The sequence below is a fragment of the Geospiza fortis genome, unplaced genomic scaffold (assembly GCF_000277835.1).
Source record: "Geospiza fortis unplaced genomic scaffold, GeoFor_1.0 scaffold112, whole genome shotgun sequence".
NCBI classification, from domain to species: domain Eukaryota; kingdom Metazoa; phylum Chordata; class Aves; order Passeriformes; family Thraupidae; genus Geospiza; species Geospiza fortis.
Genome location: NW_005054298.1, coordinates 2,633,344 through 2,657,054, shown reverse-complemented (window position 1 = coordinate 2,657,054; position 23,711 = coordinate 2,633,344). Strand labels below are relative to the sequence as shown.

The window sequence follows — 23,711 nt, the reverse complement described above, 5'->3', positions numbered from 1 at the left end:
GATTTCCATGTTCTTTGGCTATATTTCCCTGCATTGGGTTGAACCCATGGTTATGTCTTATTTCCTACACTGACAAAGCAATCACTCTGTGAGTTTAGACTGTTTATGATACGGTGGCAGTGTGTCAGGTGTCCCCCAAGGCAGGGACAGGTGAAATTCAGGGTTCAGCTTTCTTTTTCTCGTGGCTCCCCTTACCCTTTTATATCCGAAAATCATCTTTTCCTTCCTCTTTATTGATTCCAAAAGTGGCTGTTGCCCTCCCTGCCTGCTCACACTTCTCTTCATCCCTCCCTCTCTGCAACCTCTCTCCACATTTGGTGATTCTGTGGCTGAGTGAGAATCAGGACAAGGTGCATGAACACATCTCCCATCTGAAGAAGACTCTCAAAATATTGATTTGTCTCAAGAGTGAATTTCTCTTTTCAACAACAGACACCAAGCATACCAGAAGGAAACAGGAATTGATTTTCTCCATATCTCGGTGCTGCCCAACACACAATTTCCTGTCCTACCTAAAACCTTTCACCAGGGCTTGACAAATGCTGGAGAATTTGTTACTAAATACTTACTAACAACAATTAGTTGTTACTAATTAGCTCTGCCTGTGATTAGCTGTAGTCCAAAGGCATCTGTTATTATCCTCCTTGGAGCAATTTGGGTATGGCTTCTTGTGAAGCTGCTACATTAATAATGGTCTGTTATATCCAATAGGTCAATTTTGCTTATTTAATTTTTTAATTAGGGATGAGATTTATCTTGACATTACAGTAACCACTTAGAACAGATGATTATCTCAATATGTTTTCTCACTTTTGTTACATATGAACTTCTGACAAAAATAAGTCGTCAAGTCTTGCTTTACATACAGTCTTTGTGACCTCATTTGTCTGAGGTATTCAGGATAATAAATCCACTGGTGGTTTGCTGGGAAATGGAAAGATTTAGTTGGGGTTTTTTTGTTTTCTGTGTCTGACCTGAAAAAATAAATATTTTCCTGCCAGTGCAGCATAGAGAGTCAGACAAGAAATCTTTTTATTTCACTCTGATGACACCTCAAACATTTGTTGCCTTTCCAGGCTTTGGAGAGACATTGACTGAATTCTTTTGCTTTTTCACTACTGTTCTCTGCTCTCTGTTCTATTTCTCTGAAATTTTAAAGAAAAACTCCAACCATTTTTCAAACTTTTTACCTTTTTAATTTTTCAGGGGCCAAAAGACAAGAAATAGCCTTAATGAATGGGCTGACTGTTAACTTGCACCTTCTGATGGTATGTCTTTATGATGAATATTTGATCTCGCGTTGACAAGCATTTTTCTCCTTTCTTTGTGTGTGTGTAAGCAAAGTGTTTTCTGAGGACCTCACAGAGACAGCACTGGGTGACAGATTAAGTTTTTAAGCCTTGGGAGTTGTATCTTGAATAATGTATGTGCAAGACCCAGCCTGACTCAATACTAAGCAGGAAATCTGGACAAAGAAATATTTTCAAGGACTCTGTAGGGGAAGTTTCAGCTGTTCTCACGTGTTGTATGTCAGTTGCCAGAGGAAATCATATTATTTAAGAAACATTTACAAGTAGCTTCTCAAATTTCAATTCTATGGGAAATTTCAAATTTAAGGAAACAGGAGCTCAACAGTGAGCAAGAGAAAGATGCAATAATATCAGTCAAGGTTAAAATGCAGCTGCATACAGCCGATGACACTTAGAATTATGTTATTTTATATGTGCCTAAGATGTGCTAAAGCATTTTGACTTGCATGCCATAGCAACCATAAATGCATCTTACTTATGCTCAGGTGTCCCTCTGGCTGCATAGAGCCTGTCTCTGGTTCTCCAACATTTCCAAAGATTTGATTCCACTGAGTGTAGATGTGAAGCTTGCTTTGTGTTGTTCTCACAACAAGGTTTATCACTGGGATCTGCTCCTCTGGACCTTTTAATATTATTGAACATGGAGCAGGGTAGGCTCAGTACAGTCAATTCAGGTGGCTACTCTGCCCTGAATTAAATGGGAATTTCTGGAGTACACAGACCATGCAAAGGGCTATGTAACCCAAGACAAAATGAGCAGGAGGACTTGTAAGTCTCCATAGTCCTCCTGGCACAGTGGCCCGCCCAGCTTGCCAGGAACTGAGAACAGATCACCCACCTGCAGGTGCTGAGATCAGGTCTTTGGTCAGCCTTGTTTTGGGTAAGGGATGATTCCATAACTAAAGTTTAAGGGCAGGAATGTAAATCTAATTCTTTTTCACTGCCTGCTACTCTTCAGCTGCTGCTTTTGATTGCTGGATAGAGCTGGGTGAAATCCCAGCTTGCCTGGCTGCAGTCAAAGCTTTGCCATTGATTCCTGAAAGTGCAAGTTTTCACTGCTGGGTTTTGGTGGCTTTGTTATGGATATGTGAAATACAGTATTATAACACTTTCCTACTTTGATAAATGTTATATGGACAAAGAAATATTTGTAATGTCTGGGGGATTCTCTGTAGGTCTGCATGACAGTAAAGCAGTCTTTATTAAGTTATATGCTGGGAGCATCTTTCTCATCTCTGCTTAGATAAATTTCAATATTTCTTTCTTTTTTTCCCCCTTAACAGCTATCTTTCTTTAAGCCTACTCCAAGACGCTATAAAATTCTTCTAGAAGCAAGAGCCTTTCCATCTGACCATGTAAGAAATTAATATTTCACCATATTTGTATTATTAATAATATTTTTCCAAAGAATATCAGTTGTACGATTTGAATATTTATTAGCTCATCTTGTCCAAGTAACATTACAATAAAAAAATCTGTCAGAAACTTTTGAGCTCAGCATACTTTACAGATCGTAGCTTTATTCCTTTTGTTCAAATAAGAAGTGTTGCATGAGGAAAAGAATGAATGGCTGCATTGATTTATTAGTCTTTTTAAAGACATTGAGCAAACTACTGGCCTAAATCAACTAAAGTTGTAAATGTTTTATTAATTCTTGTTGCTGTTTTACTTTATGAAACCAAATCAATACAAACTCACAACATTAACACTTATATATCCCCAGACAGAGATGGAAATGTTTGTTCTCAGCACTTTAGATTACTAGTTCAAACATAATTTGTCTGCTATAAAATAAGAGACAATAGCCTGTGCATCAGAGCTTCGAGCAAATTAATCTTTGGGTTTGTGGGGCACAGCTACTTTATCATCAGCACCGTAAACTCCTGGAAATTGATAACAAATTTGATCTCTGAGGTGCAATAAAAGTGACTCAAGCTACTAACAGGTTTATTTGTAATGAAGATGCTGGCACAGATGTATACACCTCAAATTGCTTTTATTCTAAGTAATGTTCAGATTAATCCCATATTTGTTCCACAAGCACTTGTACATTTACACTCCATCCTCTTAAATTTCTATGGCACTTCAGTAATAATTTCTGCAACTGTCGTTGCTTCAGTTCCTGTCATGAAATCTTAAACTCTTTTATACTGTTATTTGATGATTGTTATTTGATCTCCAGGACCATTATTTATCAATAAAATCGGCAGATAGGATTTTTTTAAATAGCTTGAGAGTTTAAAGCTCTTATTTCCCTCCAGCTGTGCAGCACATAGAAGAGGTGAGAATGTCACAGGGCAGGATGTTTGTGCTGGCCAAACCTCGTTTGTGTTGGCAGCAGGGCATGTGGGTACCCAGGGCTCCTGGAGAGGGGATGCTCGGTCCTCCTTGGCGGTTATCCCTGCAGGTTTGGCTTTCTGGCCTCTGGTGAAGTGCATCCATCACACCACAGAACCATGGAATGGTTTAAGTTGGAAAGGACTTCAAGATCATCGTGTTCCCACCCCCCTGCCATGGGCAGGGATGCCACCCACTGGATGGGTTGCTAAGGGCCCTGTCTCCACCCTCATTCCACTCCATGGATTTGTCCTGTGGGATTCAGGCTTTGACTTTGTCCTTGCAAAGGAATTAAATTCATTATAACGTGAATTAAATTCAGATCTTTTTTTAATCCAAAGGAAATCTGTGAATTTCTCAGTGGAATTGGATTATGCTTTCAAGCATTACTTTTAGTGAAAGGCAAGGCATCTGAACAGCTTTCTCAAGTTCTGATGTGTTTATACTTTTTTTCCTTGTGGTTGTTTATCATGTATTTGAGTTAATGCTGTCTGCATGGAATTCTCTTCCAGTATGCTGTGGAGTCCCAGCTCCGACTGCATGGGCTGGATGTGGAGAGAAGCATGGTCCTGCTGCAGCCACGGCAGGTTGGTGAGGAACCTGTCACTTCTGCTTGCTGCCACCACAGGCAGAAACACCTTTCATGTGAATATTCTCAAATATTCTGGTGTAGAAGTTGTAATCTGTGCATTACAATATAGATAAAGTCTATGAAGCATAAACAGATGTCTTTCCGTGCATATTTTTGACATTAGACCCCGTTTTATAATTGCTGATTCAATAGTTAACTTTCCCAGAAGAACAACAAAAACAACAAAAAAGCCGTTCTCTCTATTTTGCTGTTTCCAAAAAAACCTAGCAGCATCCTGAGTCACCTGCAAAATATGCTTTTGACTCATTGAGAATTCCCAGTGTCCTTTGAATGTCCTGAGGTAAGAGATTGCCATAGCACGAGCAGCACTGTGTCTGCATCAGCACGGGCTGAGGGAAAGGTCTGCTCTCAGTAATATGCAATTCAGATTAATTTGAAATGCTGCCTCGCTTCACTTCTGCAGCATTAAGAACTTTGTCACCTAACTATAAACCCAGGGTGACCTTTTGCTTCTGAAATCTGAGTCATCTTGTGAGTAAAGAGCCCACTCCTGAACGCTTGATAGATTTGCAGAGATTGTTGAGATAATAACAGTCCCTTGCAATTCAACCATCTTGCCCAAGCTTTTTTCAGTAACAAGTCTAATTTAATTCTAGGTTTTCACTGCCTAATTGATCCCTAGGTGGTGGTATGTTTTACAAGATCCCTTGCTAGGAAGACAGGAGGAGGATGGGGCAGTAATTTTCCTGTAAAGAATCAAAAATGAGGGTTGATTTTTTTTTTTCTTGTGGTTGAAATTCTTCTATATTTAATGACCACAGGTTTGGGGATTTTTGTACTTTTGATTATGTGAGACATTGTTTTTGAAATATGAATATGTCAGGTTTATAATAGCTTCCTGTGGGATACCAAGTTTATCAGAAAAGTAAAGAGTGAAGCTGATAGACAACTTTCAAATCTTGTGGGTGTCACAAATTTCAGACGCCACTTAAAAATCATTCGATATTCTGTCTGCACCAGGAATTTTTGACTGTAAATTAAAACTGTCAGAAATACTGCAGGGTATGAAACATGTTAGAGCATGAAGTGAATAGACATTTTATAACAGGCACCTCCAAGATTCGCTTGCTAATGATTATTTTTTTGAGGTTACTAGCTTGTAGGCTACTTCACAGCAATACCTTTGTATATCATTACCAAGACAAAGGTTTGCTTTTGATCTCCTTTCATGGTAAAATATAGATTATGAAATAAGGAATGGCAAAGTCATTACTGCCAGAACTAATGTAAAATGTGTCCTTTAATTTTGTTTTAGGGGGAGGAGACCTTGAGGACTGAAGATATCCTGTCTGTAATTGAGAAGGAAGGGGACTCTATTGCTGTCATTCTGTTCAGTGGGGTGCAGTACTACACGGGACAGTTGTTTGACATCCCTAGAATAACAAGGGCTGGCCAAAAAAAGGTAGGACTGCTCCAGATGTGTCCTTGTGTCCTTTTCATGCCAATTTTAGATCAGTTTTCTCTGTGAAATCAGTTTTTTTTTTGTTTTGTTTTGTTTTGTTTTGTTTTGTTTTGTTTTGTTTTGTTTTGTTTTTGTTTTGTTTTTTTTGTGGAACAAAACACAGAAATTTGTAGGTCTCTGGTAAAATGTAAAAGCACTCTGTGCCCAGACCTTTGGGGACTGTGTGCTGCATGAAGAAATAGCCCTGTGGGAGCAATCTTTCAGGCAGATGAATGTTAAACTATTTGGAAAAGGTAATTCATGACTATTAACTTTGACATGGCTTTTCTTGAAGGGTAGAATACCATGAGCCTCAGTGAAGGAGGAGGAGGAGGCGATCACAGCTCTAACCTGTCTTTGAAAGTTAGTTTGTGTAAGATTTCTGAGCTTTTTCTGAACTTTTGCAAGACGAGACTTTTATGATTTTCCTCCTTTCCTGTAGCTGTGTTATGGCAGATTTTGCCCTCCCTGAGCAGGGGGGTGAGATCCCCGTGGAGCCAGCAGTGCTCAGACTCCACTGATGAGTTTTCTGGAGACAGGCGCAATGTGGAGCACATCAACATCACAAGATGAGTGTATTTTAGTGATGACTCAGCCTTCAGAGCTTGCAGGCAGTGTGTTCTGTGGACATAGCTGTAAAACTCTTTAACCATCTCAATTGCCTTAGGAATCCAGGAGAAAATAGTTTTTAATTAAGTTGTCTTATCAACAGGAGGTCACCAGACTTTCAAAGCTGGCAGCCTTTTACTGGATGCAGCTCATCTCATACAAGATTAAACCATTGAAGGGTAAACTAATTTGGTATCACTGGGTTTTTGGCAAACCAGCTAACTCTTTATATTTAATGGTTTAACTCTCTGGAGAGGTTCCTACCTCACAGCACACTATACATCTTCTGTAGCTGTAGGTTTGGCAGTGGAATTTTTTCTGGACGCCAGGGTGTAAGTTATGCTGATGGCAAGAGATGGAAAAGTCCCCCCTGGGAGAGCAGAGCAGGTGTGAGAGCTGGTGCAGGGCCCGTGGGATGTAAAAAGGGAATGTTCTCACAGAGCAGCACCTGGTGTTAAAACCCAGCATTAGAAACAGCACAAAACAAAACCAACTTCTGACAGGGATGTAGAAAAGCGGGGTGAATAGAAATGTGGGGAGTCAGCTGCAGGGGAAGTGGGTTTGTGCAGGAACTCCAAAAGCAACACCCTTGTGGCGCTTTCCTGGAGTGTCTGCCAGCACTTTGCTGACCACAAAAAAATCACAATTCCACCGTGCTGGAATGCTAGAAAGGGAAGACAGGTTATTAACAGGATGGTGCCACCCACTGCTCTACTCTCTCTCTCCTGGTGGCAGCAGAGCTGCCAACACCTACATGTCTTCAGTGCTGCTTCCCAGAAAGCTGCTCCATGATGTGTCTGAAAGGTGTCTGAGAAGGAGAGAGAGAAATCTTCCTTCCTTTCCATAAAGATGAACAACCTGGGAAAAAACCCACTGCTTTATCACCTCTCCAAAGATGCTCTCTGGACTGTGGGCTGCAGACTTGGATATGTGGAAGAGATGCAGTTTCACTGATAGCTCTAAACTGCCCCAAAGTGGTGTTCTGGGAGAGAGTAGTCACTCACAGCTTATAACAGAGAGGGAAAATGGATTTGATGATTATAAAATCTGAGAAGATAACCAGGAATTTGTGGAGAAAGATTAAAATTTCTGCAAGGCAGAATAATAATAATAATAATATTAACCCAGGTGTATGGACTTCCACAGGGATGTACACAAAACCACCACACACTTTACCCTGAGACTGTATCATGTTCCTGAAGAGCAGAGCAATTTGTGACAGCAAATCATAATTCCAGCAGGAACAGGTAGATGTCAAAGGCCTGTTTCCATCTGAATGCCTGTTAGAAATGACATAATGTAGACATGAATCTCCTCTTCCACAGGTTTTTCAAAAGAGAGAAAAAAACCCACATCAAATTGAATTTCTAGTGGTTCGAGTGTGCAGGATTGAGATCCAGGTAGATTAATGAAGTAAAATATCATTAGTATACTGAAAAAGCAAAATTAATTCAACCTGAAGAACTGTTTGAGTACCCTTAAGGCTTGAAAAGCATAAGCCAGCCGTGTTTTTATTTCCCTCCTGTCAGATACACTCAGCTCAGTGTCCTTACAGATTCTGCCCACAGGTTAAGTGATGTTTATATGTTTATACAAACCCTCCGTGTAAGAAACTGTTGCACCACACTTCAACGTCTGCGTATGACAAATATTTACATGAACAGCCACAAAACCGTCAATTCATGAAGTGTTTCTGTTGGTTAGAAGCATTTCTGCTCCCTGCTGCTTATCTTGGACTTGGGGCTTCTGGTTATCAAAATGCCTGAAATGTGGGGGTTTCAAAAGAATTGGCTCCTCTCCTCTTTTCCCAGGCCAGAGCTGGGGTTAGGAGCTGCTGTTGGATTAGAGGAAAACAAAAACAACTGCTGAAGCAGAGTCATTAGTGTCTGTGTATCTATACATGGCTTTAGGTGGACTTACCACATCTCCTTCAAGAGCTTTCTGGACCTGATGAATCCAGAATTGTCTTCTAGTCAACATATTGTCACAGATAGGCTGCAAGTTCTTTTAAAAACAGGTAAGACTGAAAAGTCATGTTTGTAGCAAAAATGCAAGGTTCTCCTTCCCAGGGATGAAGGGTGGTGAATGACCCTGCACTCCTGAACAGAAAATAGGTTGGGGAGAACTGACAAGCAAACAAGTCAGAAGGGGAAAATACAAAAATGCTATTTGAGAAGAAGAGAGGGGAAAAAAAATCACTTGTCAGCCAGTATGTCAGAGAGAAAAGTCCTACACAGATTGTCTTAATAATTCTTTTAATGTACTGTTGAAATAAAGTCCCACAGTGTTGTGCCCTATCAGGGCTTGGCTACAGATTTGAGCTGTGAGCTCTGGAGGACTGGAAAATGTCCTAGGATTCTTGAGGTCAATCATTTATGAATTAAGTTACTGATTTCCTTTTACATTTTTTAAGCCAATTTCCTAAGTTCTCTGCGTACATTAAGATTCCTCCCAGAGTGAAAGCTCTGCACATAGACAGCTTCATTAAGTCATTAAATATTAAATGAACTAAATTAAGCTTGAAAAATTACCTCAGGCTATTTTTCCATCTAAGGTCTCTCAGATAAATCGAAATTACTACGTATTGTGCAAGAGACTCATCAGCAGGCTGAGGAGGTTGTAACAGTTTTCCTTGTTTCATACTTTCAAGCTTGCTCTAGAGGATGGAGGAGGCTGAGTTGTTTTATTCTTCTACAAGCGAAGAAATGGCTGACTTTTAGGAGACTCTACCTTTCAAATACAATTTCCATAAGTTATATTGTGCTTTCCACTGACTCTGTACTGTTATGTAAAATATTTTAATCTCTTGAGTCCCAGTAGGAAGAGCTTTAAGATCCTTCATCTTCATTTCTTTTCCTGTCTCTCTTTCTAAATGTCCCAGCTTTGCTGGCATGAAGCTGTCATTTCTCTCCCTCTCTCCAAATGTCATTGTCCATGCTGAGTTGTTACCTGCTGGTTATCAGCAGCTACCCAGACACTTGGCAGAAATGACTTTTAGATGTTAGAATAAAACAGAAGAGGCAGGGGAGAGCACATGTCCTCTCCTTTGCCCGGAGCAGATGGAGAGCTCTGTTTCCCCCCAGTCTGGGGAAGCGCCGTTCCCACGCAGTCCTGGTTCTGCGTGGCTTGTGCAGGGAGAGCTGCTTCAGTTTGTTTTACTTTTTCCATGCAATCTGTGTGGCTAAACATTTGCTGTTTGTGTGACTCAAGTGCCAGACACCTCCCTGGGAAAGCAAACCAGCACACCCCATCTTGCAGATGACGACTCGAACAAACTGGCGCGAGTGGGCGTTTCTGAGACGATGCAGGAACCCTGCCAGCACTGAACCCGAATTTCCCGTGCCTCAGTATTGTTAAACACTGCCCAGTAGGATCTGCCAACCAGTTTCAAAGTGGTGGGGAGCAGCTAAAGGAGTTCAGGAGGATGGCCCATGGGTGTTATGTCAATGACCTTCCTTTTTGCTCAAGCTGATCTGTTGCAGCCGCTGTCAGTGCCCAAGGACATTTGTCCATGTCAAGGTCACACGTGTGGATGTGGTTATGGAGCCTCATTACTGCGAGGGCATCCGACTGTCCCAAGCTATCTCCTCCTACCTCCCACCTACTGTATTTTCATAATTCAATATCATGTGTTTGAACATAATTTTTAGAGTATACAGCATACTGACAGGGAAAGGACAACTGGTTTTGGCATATGATTTATAGAATTAAATTTCTTACATGCTTTTTCTTTATGAGCAAATGCCTTTTTTTTTTTTGTTTGTTTCAATTTTGTTAATGTACAGATACATGCATTCTGCAAGACTGTCATCTGTTATTCCTGGTTTCCACTGAAACCAGTGCATCTGTCATAGAATTGCTTCCAAAAGTTTGTGTGGGATGTATGTACCTGTTAAGGTTTAAATCCAGTCAACTGAAGTTTTGAAGTTATGCCTTAAAACCCTATGAGAACCTCCCTATTCATTGGCAATTGCCTTTAGTTTGCTGTAGTTTATTTCTCTGATCCAAACCATTTCATCCCTGGATGAGAGCATTCCCATTGGAATTCAGCGTGTCCCAGTCTCTCTGCATTAGCTTCACCATTTCAGCTGATTTCTCTTAGTTCTCTGCGTCTTGTCCCTGTGAAATCAAGCCACCATGGCTATTTATTGGGACTCTAGTCCCAACATTTAGATCATGCAAATGCTATGGCAGTGAGTTTTCTTCCCATCATTTTGGAGTAATTTTTCAAGCTGATAACTTCACAAATGTCTCCATTAGAATTAACGTGTCACATCTTCTTAAAATGCTGCTCCGTACAAATTGTTATCTAGTTTATACAGAAGATTAAATATACCAAAGTACTGCTTAAATAATTTAGCTAAGACTCCCTCCATGCAAGAAACAGCAGGAGATTCTTAAAAAAACCCTTTGTTTTATTATTGGACGTTGATTTTTCTGAAGCCTGTGCTCTCACTCTTATTCCTACCCTGCTGCTTGCAAGCAAGCTGTTTGTGTTTTAAAAGCAAAATGTAAAATAGCATTTAATTTGTAGTCCAGGCACAAAAAGCAGTTTTATTTCTCTGCTCTTAAATAAATAGCAAAGCTTAGAATAACTTTTTAGTTTAAAAATGCTGCCATCCAGTGGTTATTTCATGTGTAAAACTCATACTTTTAGATCTAGAAATCTCTCAGTCCTTAGATATTGGGGTTTTCCCACCTTTTCCCCGGTGTCCTCTGCAAATTGTGGTTATGTCAAATACAAGACTTTTCACAGAGAAATGACAGAATCCTTCTTTTTAAGGACAAGTATAAAATTTCTTAAAGATCAAGGCATTGCATAAGCTGCTATCTCATCCATTTGGATTCCCAAAGAACAAGGTCCTCCTTGTTTAAATAGCAGAGACACCTTGAGCATGAATATATGTTGGAATGCAATTGTTCATGGGTAACTGGCATCATTATGACCATTACTGCTTTGTCCCTGCCTGGGGGTTGTTGTGCCATACGCAAAGTGTTTGTATTTATACATTTGTTCTTAATACTCATTTCAAGTGATTTCAGTTCCCTGCACAATCAAAACCTCAGAAATCTAAACACTATCCAAGCATCCTTGAAGACAAATCACAGAAAAATCAGTGATTTCTACGTGTACCTGTGGCATAGAAAACTTGTTTCTAGTAATCACTAAGAACAGAAGGGACTTGATAGATTAATCGTAGAAGGGTTTGGATTGCAAGGGACATTAAGAATCAGCCTGTCAACCCCCTGCCATGGGCAGGAACACTTTCGACCATCCCAGGTTGCTCCAAGCCCCAACCAACCTGGCCTTGAACACTCCCAGGAATGGGGCAGCCACACTTTTTCTGAGTAACTTGTTCCAGTGTCTCACCACCCTCACAGAAAAATATTTCTTCCTAACATCTAACCTAAATCTCTCCTCTTTGGGTTTAAATCCATTCACACTTATCCCATCACACTCTGCTTCTGTAAAAAGTCTCTAGGTAGCTGGCATACTGAGAGTAAATTAAGCTCTGAAGTAGTTATTTTCAAAATAATCACAGTGATGATTATCTTAATAAGTAACCCAATGATCATCTCTTTCCTGCAGGGATGCCTTGTCGGATTCGACCTGGCTCATGCTGTCGGGAATGTCGAGCTTCATTTGCATGACTGGGGAGTAGATTTTGCCTGCTGGTGCTCCTACAAGGTAAAACAGATTCATTGTTGGAGACTGCTTTCCATAATGTCACTCATCTCATGGGTCAGCACACAGGTGAATAAGAGCTGCACCTGAACAGCTGAGCAAGACTTGGCTGAATCTTTGAATTCGCCACAACAAAGAGATGGACACTGACTTTAATGGTGCCTCTGTTACGAGTGGCTCCAAAAAGTAAGAGTGGAAATGACCTACAAGGTCTTGTGGATGTGAGATGGATACTGGTGGTGGTTAAACATCTGCCCCGTGGACATGGAATCAGAGGCTCTTTTTATTTCTCACACCAAGATGGTCTCACAGGTCTAATATTTTATGAAGTGGTCCCTAAATAAGAGAATATTCTCATATAAACTTTAGTAATTTCAGATTACAGAGCGAGGTATCTTTAGTTCCTTTGACTCCTAGTGAGATTAAGACTCGTCAGACATAGTCAGATGAATTGTTTGATGATTTTTCATACATATATATATAATATATATATATATATATAGCAAATGTATATGGAACTGTTTCAGATGTACTTCAATTTTCTGGCCTCTTAGACTTCAAATACCCTATATAAGCCAAGAGAAACACTTTTAAAACTAATCTGAAAAACATATCTGCTTTTACCTCCATCAGCACTTTGTGACAAATGCTAAAATCTCTATCTAGAAACCACTAGAAATGTTAAAATTGGTTTGTTTTATAGATCAGGGTGAGGGAAGGAAAGTGATACTTTACAGATAATGAGCATGACATGTACATGTTGATTTATTCTTTGCAGTATTTAAATTCTGGAGCAGGAGGCCTTGCTGGTGCCTACATTCATGAAAAGCATTCCAAGAGCATTAAACCAGCGTAAGTATTTTTCTAATAACAAATTCCCAAATAAAAGGTGCTGTGAAGTTTAAATGGGAAAGAAGCTTCCCTTTCAGAATTGAGATCTGAAAGTGAAATTGTATTGATTGGTAGCCATAGAATATGAGTATGTGCATCTATGCATATTTATATAGAAACAGAAGAAAATTCCAGTTTCAATAAAAACTCATTAGGTTAATATTTGTTACTGATTTATTGCTTCAATGAAAATGGTAGTAAACATTTAGACAATTTAGTTATCTGACTTTGTTACTTCAGATGGGTTGTTTTACACTAACTTTAGTAAATTTTGAAATTGCTAATGCACATGCTCACATCTAAAATGCATTTATTCCTTTGAGTCTGGTATCAGTTCTTAACTAAATAGAACCATATAAGAGAGTGTTGGTAATATTAAAAACAAGTATCCTAAATCATGTCTATGAGGCTGCTTAATATAAAGAGAATATTTAACATCTGCCTTTAAAAATGGATTTTAAATAACCATTGAAGTCTTTGGTTGGTGAACAAAATCAAAGACAGTTTCAACACTGTGCCTAATAGCTCTTTAGTAGTGGCATGTTTTCATTAAAATTATATCCACTGGTAAAGCTAGGAAGTATTACATGGAGATCTGTTCTGAAAGACTGTATAATCCATGGAAAGCTGAGCTATCAACTGAGGTTAGCTGCATTAACAGAAATAACTGTTATTTAAGCCATTTTATGGCTATACTCTGTATATTAAGAGCAGTGGCATAAATATTTTTAATGCACTGACAAATGTAAACATTTCTGGCTGTAATGCTTGGAGAAATTGCTGGCACTTCCTTTTATTTTAGCTTGAAGATCGCAAACTAAATCAGGTTCCAGAGACAAATAATATTATAATAAGCAGCTTTGCTGCACTGTGTGCTGGTTTCAGACTGTCTAGACTCCCAGGAGATAACAAAATAACGCTGATAAGTTCTTTTCAGTCACCCATAACAGAAAACTCATTAGGATGACATATGACCTGTTGTGAGCTGATTCCAACCTTATATGTGAGCACGGGCAAAACTTGCTGGAGATCTGGATATTTCTTCTGGAAAGGCTTTTTCCTGCTCCCCTGTTGCAAGGTGCAGGCATTGCTCCCATGGCCACACCTGGTTGTGTGGCTCCCATGGATCCTGGCTGTGGGGAACTGGGAAGATGGTGAACAGTGGAAAAAAAGTGAAAAATTACAGAATAGCTATAGGTGGAATGAATTAAATATCAAGGACCTTCAGTCTTTTTTCCTCCTTGATGACATTTTGGAACTTTTCTGAGGATACTAGCTTGATATTTTAGGTAAGAGTTTAGATTAGTTTTCCCTGAACCAGCTCCTTCATACATAGTCATTAATTTGTGCACTGAATCTGGATACTGAATATCTTAAATGAAATTACCTATATGGAATAGGCTTTTCCAGCCTGGGGACAATTACAGATATAATTCCAAACTTCCTGCATCGACCCTCTGCATTATTTAATCATAGTTATTTCATATTTCCCGAGATTTGATAATCACTCATCAAATTGTTTGTAGTTCCTATGCCCCCGTTGCATTACTTTTCTTTCTTTCCTGCAGCAACCAGCCATTTCTGGTCTCCAAATAAGGCACTGAGACAAAGGAGAATTTGTCTATGTCAAAGTATTCAATTGTATAGCTGATTTAAATGCAGAGCAATTTGCTGTATGTTGTACAATCAAATAGAGTGGAATTTAACTGCTCGGGAAGTTGCAGGCTCTGCGCTGTAGCTGCACTCTCTGGCTGTCATCTGAATCAAGGATGACACCCAGTGGCCACACAACTTCAGTCAAGAGCAGAGGCACCAACCACTTGTTTCTTTGCACCTCAGCCCACACATGAGCAGGGAATTAAATTCCAATCCAGCTGACACCCTTTTGTCGTGTGAGCTGTCTGAAATACTGTTCTAACTCATGGCTGGTTTTAGAGGAGCCGCTTTTTACTCACCTATCTAAATTTTTCTAATTTGTCTCATCCTTCATGTTTCCTGCAAGTTGTCGACTAGGTAGTTATTTTAATATGGAAATAATCTATTGTGTCTTAATGGGAAAATGTGTGTTCTGACTGTAATTCAGGCAGGCAGAACATTTGTCTTTTACTGTCTGAGGTTGGGGCAAAAAGGACTTATTGAAAATAAAACAGCTTGGTCCAAAATTTTATTTTTAGACCCCCTAAACCCAGCTACAGCACATCACCAAGGGAATTTAGGTATTTTAGTTTAACTTCTAATTTTGTGGCTATGCTTTGTCTTATGCCCAGTTTAAGAAACTGGGTTCCTCTCCAGCTGCTCCCTCCAAAACTAAAACATTTATTTGCAGCTTTCTTTTAAAATATGACATGGGAGAGAATTGTCAAAGTATTTAAACTATTTAATAGCCTTACTATCACTACATGAGGCCATGCCAGAGCTGTTTTCTGCTTTGGGGCTGCCTCGCTGCAAACCTCCACAACCCAGACCTGATGTAATCAGCTGGGACCTTGGCATGGAAGTGCAAGCTTCCCACCAGAGTTATCAAGTTGGGAATTCAGTATCTGGGGAAAGGATTTATGTCTGAGGGCAGGGCTTGATCTTTAGATCAGGTGGAAGCTGGGGGTGACAGAGTCTCCTATTTCCTGCTGTTGTTTTGTGTCCTTGCAAACACCACCCTGCAGTCCTGCAAACACCTTGGCTTAGCTTGGGATGGTTCTCTAATTCACTGCAGGGACCATGGGTCTAAAAGTGACATGTTGTAACCAGCCCAATTAACATCTCCACCCAAGCATGCGGGGTAGTGCTTTGCTAGGCCCCATCTTTGTCCTTAGAGCAGCAAAACTGAATCAATCTGACATATATGGGTCTGATCTACCCCCATTCTCCCATGATCTCACCTCCTTTGAAGTCTCTCTTAATACTCAAATAGCTTTTTTAATACCTGCTCTATATATCACAATGCAATATATTCCTGGCTAATTGTGTGAGAGTGATTTCTTTATGGGAAGGTTTCAAATAAAATAAAAAAAAAAAAAGACCTGGAGAGAGCAGAGCTATGAAATACTACTGAAACCATTGGGTCAATGCAGGCTGAGCCTGTGCCACCAGGTTTCCATGTAAGTGTTGCAGAGGGGAGGTTTCCAACACACAGAGAGCACTGAAGTGACCTACTAATACTGAAATTTTGCTTGTCAAGCTGTTTGAGCTCCAGAAAAGTTCCCATTTTAGTTTTTGAAATTTTTTGCTCCCTCCCTAATTCTCCATTTATAAAAAGGATAACTTGAATTCCCAAGCAATTCAGATGCAATGGAATGTGTGAGCACCTGGGGGAGAAGATGCTTGTGTCAGGTGTTCCCAGCAGGGTGTGTGCAGCTGTAGATGGGCAACAGGCTCAGCTCTGCTGCCAGGGGGTGAAAGGGACAGGAAAAGTCAAATTTGCAGAGCCCTGAGACAGTAAACTCAGAAAAAGTAAGGCACAATTTAAACAGATGAAAGGGAAATAAATGTATGTAGAGCAGTCAGGAAAATAATAGATAAACCCTTGCAGAGGATTAAATAAATGAAAACTGTACAGTGTTTAAAATGAAGGGATTTATCAAGACTTTAGCCCACACTAGCAGCAGGTAGTGTTTAAAAGTGAAAAGTTTCTGTGATGTGAAGAAATGCTGCATGTGCAGGAAGCAGTTGATGTCCAAAGATTTGTTGGCTTTTACCATAGGATAAAAAAAAAAAATTTAAAAGAGCAAGAAGCAAAAAAGTAAAGATTTCATATTAGCTTTGAGGAAAAAAAGGCATCTTCAGCCAATTTCTTCACAGACAGAGGTGAGATATCAGCTTTTTTTCTTATACTACTTCCCCTTTTGGTATTTTGATGCCAATGAAAATGCCAGAGCACAAATAGCTTCCTGCTACTTCTTTATAGAGACCTGCACAGTTTTTTTTGGTAGGTGAACTCTAACCCTGGTGTCAGATAAACAGAAATATGCTACTCCAGCTCCTTGTTCTTTCCCGTTCCCATTTTTCTCAGGTGCTCTGGATCCCCATCCTGCTCCAGTGCAAACCTTCTCTCCCCAGTAACTGTTTTGCAAGAGGTTACTCTACACCTTCTAGGACTGGTAGCTCCCGCTGAGTTTTTCTTTGCTCATTTTCTTGATTTATGAGGACATATCACATTAGTCTTTTTTTGAATTAGAGTCACATAATCCCCAAAATAAAGAGCTGAATCTTCTGTAAGACTGCTGAAAATAATGTAACTCTGGAGGAACGTGAGTTGGAAGCCAAGGGCAGTCATAAAAGGATTTGGAAGGTTGTTTTACTCTACTGGAAAGAACTAATGCTGATCTTTAGAATGCTTCTAGGAATCATGGGATTATAGAATGATTTTGGTTGGGAGGGACCTTAAAGCTCATGTCATCCCACCCTCTGCCATGGCAGGGACACCTTTCACTATTCCAGGGTACTCCTAGCCCCATCCAAACTGGCCTTGGACATTTCCACAGCTTCTCTGGGCACCCTGTGTCAGGGCATTTTCATCCTCACGCAGAAGAATTTCTTCACTCGGACTGTGTCTTCCACCCAGACTTTACTCAGATAACAGGCCAAGATGGTCCATTTCTCACCGACCCATTTAATTTGCCCCCTCTGAGCATCTCAGCACTACTGGAAGCTTTATCAGAACACAGCACCTTGTCCTGGTCAAGGAGAGGATCTGGAGAAGCAGCACAGAGACTTGTAGGGAAGCTGTGCTGAGTGCAGCCAGGTGGGGAAGTCATTGGTGACAGATGGCAGTGAACATGCTGCTGTTTCCAGAAGGGTTCTCCCTGGTCCTGCTGGACTCAGACTGTGGGTTAATGTAAATAAACTACTCGTGCAGCGAGCACGTGTCCCCCGAGTGCATGAAGTATCCTGTGCTAAGGTAGAAATGAACTGTTGCTTTGCCAAGGAGATGAGAGCAATTTAGCTCCTTGAGCTAATTTAGAAACCAAAAGTTAAAACCTCCCTTGGGAAAAGACTGTTTAGGAATAAAGCTATCGGCTAATTAGGCTTAATTGCATTGTCTTGGGACAAGTGGTTGATTAGGCCAATCTAGACCCATGATGGGCCTGCAGGGGTGTGTTCTCGGATTCACCAACTGCATGGCAAATATCCAAGAGCATTTTTTAACTTTGGAGTGAGTCTCTGGGAGAAAAAATGAGAGGTTAATGTGCGCTCACATCATCTATTCCCATTCTTTTTCTTTGGCTCCTTTTATGTGGCTCCCATGATTGTCTCCTTGTTCTCTGTCAAGCATTTTCTCTCTCACTTCCTTCAAATCCTTCCTTGTAATTAAGCTGTATCTTCAAGCAATCTCACCTCTTTTCTCATAAGTGTTCTTGTTCTTTCCTTCTTGAAGGTCTTCCTCTTTGTCTTGTCACCTTTGCCCTGGTTGGATTTTAAGGTGATTTGTAAAGGTACAGTGTGAGCTCTGCATCACCTGTGGGGTGAGTGAGGAAGAAATGTGCTGCTCTCATTCCCTGAGCGCACTCCCATGCATTTTTCCTCCTGGATCATGCTGAAGGGACATCACTTGGTGTGCTGTGCCATGGTCCTGTCCCATTCCCAGCCTCGGGAATGAGAGGGAGGTGGCTCCGTTCCTTCCACATTTGCTTTCCCATCTGCAGTGCCTGGAGCTTTCTCATGGATGGTGTAAGACACAACCGCTCAAACACATGAAAGGAGCCAACGGGCTTAGCCTGATGGAAAGGTGAATGTAGCCTGGGGGCGACTCTTGCATCCTGTTAACTAGCAAGGAAGGGATCCTGGGGCTCTCCTTGGAGTCTGGATGGTTGCTGTGATTTTCCCTTGCATTTCAAAGGCTTTGCTGTTATTATCTGCCTGCTCTGTGTGCCTCAGTTCTCCACATCCAGGCAGGTAGTTTTGAGAGCATTTTGCTGTGTCTTGATTTTCCCCAATAAGACAAAGCAGCAAGCTTCTTTCCTGATGAATTAATTTACAGAAATGCAACTACTGGTGTTACACACCTCTAAGAAAATGGAAAGAAAACCTTCTTTGTCTGCTTTTTTAGCAAGTCACAAAAAGAGGAGTTATTTATTTTCTTATCCATTCATCTGTGTGCTTCTGTAGCCACCTCATAGAACCTTTCTATATTAGGGAGGAAAGAGTTTATTTTTAATGAAAAAAACCTCTAGTAAATCTTCTGCTGTTTCCACTAAGAGCTCGCTTACCTCTGTGCAGAAATGTGCTGGAACTAATGCAATTTTGCATCTGGGATTTCCTACTAGATGTTGACTCACTTTAGGTGTTTGATCATTTTTCACTTTTTCTACTTCAGAAATTTTGGAACTTTCTATGAAGCTTTCCTCCTAAGATTCTCAGTTAAACCTGTAGTCTGCACATGCCCTTTAAAAATGAGATTTGCTCATGCTTTTGTATTGGTTCATTAGGCCACAATGAGAAAATGTGTCTAATTTCTCCCTATAGAATGTGCTTTGAGGTCATAGTATGGCTTCAAATTGCTCTAAGCTGAAAGCACCAGCAAGAGCCTTTATGCTTTTGTGCCATTAACAGTCACCAGTTTTCTCTCAATTTCTGCCTCTGGAGTATGTTCCTGTAATTCTCAGCTATGTGTTCAGGTGGGGCTTAGTGCCTGGGATGTCTCCCAGAGCTGTCTCTGTCCCTGACCTGGCTGAGCACCTCTCTGCCTTTAGCTGCAGCTCTGGGGTCACACATACAGCTCATGTTGTGATTCATGTCCCAGCCAGCACCTGACTCAATGCCATAAGCATTTTCAAAGGTCATTGCTCAGGTTAAGGAAATAATTCAGTCTTGTTACTTTTTGCTAAGCTGGCATTCTGGATTTGTGCATGGGTGCATTATGAAAGGGTTTGTCTTTTTTTGGTTTATTTTTGTTTGGTTTTCTTTTTTTGCTTGGTTTACCACTTGTGCCTATTTGTTTTCCACATGTTCATGGTGGTTTCTAGTCCTCATACTCCCTCTTTCTCCTGCTTAAAACTTCTTTCCAGCACTCAAGTAAGATAAGGTCTCACCAGGTCAGAAACCTTCATATTTTTCTTTTTCTTTTGTCTCCCTTAATCAAATCTATTTTATCTTAAAGTCCAGCAAAAGACATCCACAGCCTGCTGTCTTTTATTTCTTACCCATCTCCGCATGTCTTTGAATCAAGAGCTTCCTAGAGGCCTTCATGACATATATTGTCTATTCTTGCCCACTCGCTGTAAGCCATCCTTCCTCTCACTTTCCATTTGTGAAATATTTATTTTCACACCTCTTTGTCGCTGCTGGTCAATTTTTACTGTCACAGTGACTAGTCCTCATTTTTCACCGGAGTAATTTTCAGTGCTTGCTGGCAGCTGCCTCTTGCTGCCTTCCACTGTGTGGAAACTGCAGGGCAGTTCCAGCTGTAGAGAGCTCACTCAAGTGTCTGGAGAGGAGTTTCTAGTGAGATGCTGGGAGAAACACAGAATCTTCCCTTTCCCTTTCCTTTCCCTAATTTCTCAGTCAGCATGACATCAATCCACTGATCTAATCACACCAGTGCAGCAGTTTTGGGAAAATGTTAGGTTCTTTCTGTCCCATGCCATGAAAAACAGCTGCTCAACATGAAGAATTATTTAGTATTTTCTTTAGCTGTGTACAGATTATTGAGCAAAAATGGAATAGTTTCCTACTGAAATCTAGTTTTTCAGCATCCCTCTGTTTTCACTGGCAGTTTTCTGAGATGACTTTTGAGCAACCCATTGTGAGCTAGTGCAGGGAGATTTTGTCAGTGTGTGTTGAAGGTCAGAGCTGCAGGTACAGTTATTTTCTGACAGGACAATGAGTCCATAGAAATGTCCTTATTTGATGCTTCTCACCTGTTTCTGCAGTGAGAAGAGCCTGGAGCTCCTGGACCTCATGTCAAACATGACATACTTACATTGGACCTCATGTCAAAACTGTTTTAGACCCCATATAAATAAATAACATAAATTTAAGACTCTTAAAATTATGTGCTACTGAAAATTTGGGCAACTGCAGCCCAATAAAGAAAGGCACCTAAGTCACATTGTTCTTGTTTTCCAGTGATGGATGAAATTTAATCTTTTTGAAGATAAACTCTTTAAAATAACTCTGAAAGATGCCCATTTCTGTTTTCCCTTAATTATTTCATGTCTTAGATTTCAGCTGAAAATACTTCATCTGAGTTTTCCTCCTTCAGTATCACTTAGTAAAGGTTTTGTAACACAACTACTGGATTCTGTGGCAAATTTGCTGGCACTTGAAATTACGAATTCAATTAGTTCTAGCCACTGTTATTAAAAAAAATCTCATCTAATGTGGATTGTTTCATGTTTCAGGCAAAGAGCAGAGGTGATAACTTGCATTTTAGCTAATAAGGATTCTGGTATGATAAAGGTCTTGCATTAATATTGTGATTAGTCTATTCGAAAACAAGAAAGACTTCCCAAATCTTAAAAATTTTATATTGTATCTCAGTCAGATATATTTATTATTTAGAAATCTATCTAGATATCCTCCCCTGAAAGATTTATTCAAGGGATTGCAGAGACTGCATAGTTCAGTAAACACATCATAGTAATCAAAACTATCCAAATCTCCTTTAAGTCAGAATTCACATTTAAAAGAAGCTCTAGGAGGGACTGTTGCTTTCTCTTGTTTAATTTAATCTATTTGAAACAGCATAGAAAAAAAATTATGGAATTCTTAAAGAATATAACATGCTTTTTTTTTTATCACCATAAAATAATTGAGAGCTATTCAGTGCTTCATAAAAATCACTGAGAACTTTATTAATATCTCCATGAGTAAATTGGCTCCCTGCTTGATTTTTAATTTCTGGTGTTAGGCAGAATATTCAATTTCCCCTTACTAAATGTGTGAACATACTGTTGGCTGTATTCCCCCTTTTCATATATCTGATATTTGGCCAGTGAAAGTGTTATATGAGCACTTTGTGATAATAGTTGTTCGTAAGCTGATTTAACAGTTTTTAATTCAACTTCATTAGCCTTAGGGGGTTTGTTTTTTGTGAAATCTTCTCCTGGGATTTAATTTAGGCCCCCATTTTGTCTGCTGTTGGATCATACCTTTCTTTTGCCTAATCATGGCAAATGAGATTATTGTCCCTTATCGCAAGCGCCTCAGAGGTTTGGTGGAGAGCTCTGTGAGGCTCCAAAGGGCCCTGATTGGATTGGCAGCATTGCAGCCATTCCTCTTCCTCATGCCCTGGCCACAGCAACTTGTTTCCTGCTACAAAACTGAACTCAATCTCCTTTTGTTTTGACCTGGAGGGGTAATATGGATGGACGTGTTGAAATTGGCGTATTCCCACTTGTGCCGAGCCTAAAACACTAACAAGGTAAAAATCAATCCAGGAAGGGCGTGTGCACCCTCTGTCTCCCAGTAGCCATGAGCTGCAAATCACCTTGTACTCCACCGACCAAACAGCCCAGGTTTTTCACCCAAGAGTCTCCCTAATTGTGGAAACAGTTTTGTTAAATCACCCCACCTCGAAGAACAGCAAAGCTCAGGGGGCTGAGAGCTGCCCAGCTACTTTTGGAAAGAGGGTGATCACTCAAGTCTAGAAGTTTCTTAATTCCATCCATTGCAGTTGCATAGTTAAGTGTCATTGTTTAAATTATGAGACTGTTTTTTCTGGATTTGGGTCTTTGCTGTTAAAACTTGCTGCTAGGCAGAAAGTGAGTTTAGCTATTTTTTAAGCAAGACAAGCCTCAAAATAGAGGAGAAAAATTGTCTCCCTTTAGATGGTACTGAAAGTGCAAGCCTCTTAACAGAAGAAAAATGTCATGCTATTAGCCTCTAATACAATCACATTATTTTGGTCCTTTAACAAAGTAAAGCCTCATTGATATTAAATATGAAAAGTTACTACTTTCACAGTAGCAACTTTTCATAAGGAGTTTTGATTTTTTCCAGAGTTCTAAGAGACTGGCCCATTAATAATATATGGCGCCGCTCACAAGTCACATATGCTTAATAATTAGGAAACATTTGTAATGAGTTGAAAAGGGTAAGGAAAGCAGCAGAGTGTGAGCAAGTCCTAAACTACAGAAGTCTGAGGCTAATAATTACCTGGGCTTCAAAAGCTTTTCAAATCCTAACAACAGATCCTACTTAAAATTAACAGGCACTGCACAGAAAAGAATAATGAAACAAGTCCAAGCTTACCATTTGGGATAAAGGATAGCTAAAAAGATATAAAGGAAGAAAAAAAAAAAGGCTTTAAATATAGCTTCTGGCAATCTTGGCAAGGTTTTCTGAAGGAGACTGTGAGAGTTAGGTTGGAAATATTGCTGAAGTCTAACAGGGGTAGCTGCTATAAGTCCCTTAATCCCCCGTGCAAATCCTAGCCCTTATAGATATATACTGTGGGGATACTCCATAACTGACAGCTTCTCAGTATGGGAAGAGTTTCACCTACACAAGGGGGTTAAAATCGTTGAATTCTTGATTTCAGTGATGAAAGCAGGAGTTATTTTTCCATTATTCTTTGTTTTGATTAAACAGACCCCTCATCATTTCAAGCATCATTTGAAATGTCTTTTCTCCCTTTCAGTGAGCTGTCAGCAGGGAAGCTCTGGGTGAGAGCAGGACCCTGCTGGGGTGCTCAGTGTGGAGAGGGTGGGGTGGAATGGAATAACATTGTCCATCCACTTGGGTTTGTTTTGTTCCAGCATAGCTGTAAAATACCATGTGGAATTAAGCAACAGAAATATTGATTTTTTAAATTTATTTTTTTTAAATCCTTATCAGAAATGCCAGTTA

The 23,711-nt window shown here is 40.1% G+C and overlaps 1 protein-coding gene across 2 annotated transcripts in view; it reads left to right on the top strand.

Moving 5' to 3' along the window:
• KYNU (kynureninase) overlaps positions 1-23,711 on the top strand; it is a 181,123-nt gene that overhangs the window by 144,550 nt on the left and 12,862 nt on the right. For both annotated transcript variants that reach the window (XM_005415729.2, XM_031057744.1), the window contains exons 5-10: positions 1,207-1,268; positions 2,594-2,665; positions 4,160-4,234; positions 5,555-5,701; positions 11,940-12,038; positions 12,814-12,887. In XM_005415729.2, coding sequence (XP_005415786.1) covers positions 1,207-1,268; positions 2,594-2,665; positions 4,160-4,234; positions 5,555-5,701; positions 11,940-12,038; positions 12,814-12,887 — 529 coding nt within the window. The remainder of the gene's footprint in view (positions 1-1,206; positions 1,269-2,593; positions 2,666-4,159; positions 4,235-5,554; positions 5,702-11,939; positions 12,039-12,813; positions 12,888-23,711) is intronic.